The sequence below is a fragment of the Mandrillus leucophaeus genome, unplaced genomic scaffold (assembly GCF_000951045.1).
Source record: "Mandrillus leucophaeus isolate KB7577 unplaced genomic scaffold, Mleu.le_1.0 Scaffold14, whole genome shotgun sequence".
NCBI classification, from domain to species: Eukaryota; Metazoa; Chordata; class Mammalia; order Primates; family Cercopithecidae; genus Mandrillus; species Mandrillus leucophaeus.
Window position 1 is genome coordinate 3,626,239 of NW_012101365.1, and position 1,450 is coordinate 3,627,688.

At 39.4% G+C, this 1,450-nt stretch overlaps 1 protein-coding gene across 12 annotated transcripts in view; it reads right to left on the reverse strand.

Annotated features, from left to right (window-relative positions):
- Window positions 1-1,450, reverse strand: part of TMEM59 (transmembrane protein 59) — a 24,043-nt gene that overhangs the window by 3,266 nt on the left and 19,327 nt on the right. Inside the window, exon 8 of one of the 12 annotated variants that reach the window (XM_011973807.1) lies at window positions 817-828. The exons of the other annotated variants lie outside the window; for them this stretch is intronic. Coding sequence (XP_011829197.1) covers window positions 817-828 — 12 coding nt within the window. The remainder of the gene's footprint in view (window positions 1-816; window positions 829-1,450) is intronic. 12 annotated transcript variants of the gene reach the window in all.

Below are 1,450 nucleotides of genomic sequence, written 5' to 3' on the forward strand. Positions count from 1 at the left end.
AAAAAAAAAAAAAAAAATTCAGTGGTTGATAGGTTGGACACGGATCTGATATAGTAGGCCTCCTTAAAACTCAGAATTCACATGTGACCACTGGCTCTGGGGCACTGTGAAAGAAAAATGTTCACAACTCTACCTAACAACATTTAAAGATCTTGAAGCAGCAACCAGGAACTGTTTGATTTTATACATCAACATGAAAGAAGCCACTGAAGGGAGGAAGGAGACTGAGGAGATGCTGGTTAAAGGACACAAAATTTTAGTTAGATGAGAAGAATATGAAGGTATATGAAAATACTTTGTAAATTTTAAAGACTATACAAATGTTGTTATCAACATTATCCTGTCCCAGTTTCTAGGTACCTACATCAATTATATCACCTTAATAAAAATATTAAGCATAATATTTTAATTTTTCATGTGCAAATCATATATTTAAACATCTTTATAGTCTGTTAGGATAAAACAGTTGTTCAAGCACCGTATTAGGCACATGCCAATGGCTTATTATTATAATTTCTGTCTCTTCTTCTTTTCTCTCTTTTTCTATGGCACTTTGGAGGTATAAGAAAACTAAAGTTTATTTCAGTGGGATTAGATGTTGACAGCCATTATTATTCTATATTTAGTTATATAAATACTTTTCTGTTCTTGAAAGCTAAGCTGAATAATCAAATTATAGCCTTTCCCCCAAACAAAAATCCTTTACCTTAACAGTTATATTTTTTGGGCCAGTTAAATTTTAATTACCAAGGAAGTCACAATGCCTTCCATCTCTTATGGGGTTAGATACCAGAATATAACAACTCAAAATCAAACACTCCAGCATTTCTCCTCTCCCTCTCCCTCTCCCTCCCTCTCTCCTCTCTCTTCTTTTCTTTTCTTTTTTCTTTTGAGACTCAGGGTCTTGTTCTGTCACCAGGCTGTAATACAGTGGCACAATCCTGGTTTATTGCAGCCTCAACCTTCTGGGCTCAAGTGATCCTCCCACCTCGGCCTCCTGAGTAGCTGGGATCATGGGCACACACCACCATGCCCAGATAATTTTTATAATTTTTCGCAGAGACAGGATCTCATCATGTTGCCCAGGCTGTTCTCAAACTCTTGAGCTCAAGTGATCCACCTGCCTAGCCTTCCCAAAGTGCTGGGATTAGATGCATGAGCACCACACCTGGCCCAGCCTTGCTGCTTCTAAAGCAGCACTGCTCCTTAATATTGTGGTAATTAATTTAAACTATTAAATGGTTCTACAAATTTTCTCTCCAGCTGGGTATGGTGGCTCATGCCTGTAATCCCAACACTTTGGGAGGCAGAGGTGGGCAGGTCACTTGAGATCAGGAGTTCAGGACCAGCCTGGTCAATATGGTGAAACCCCATCTCTACTGAAAATACAAAAATTGGCTGGGCATGGTGGTGCGTGCCTCTAGTCCCAGCTACTCAGGAGGCTGAGGCA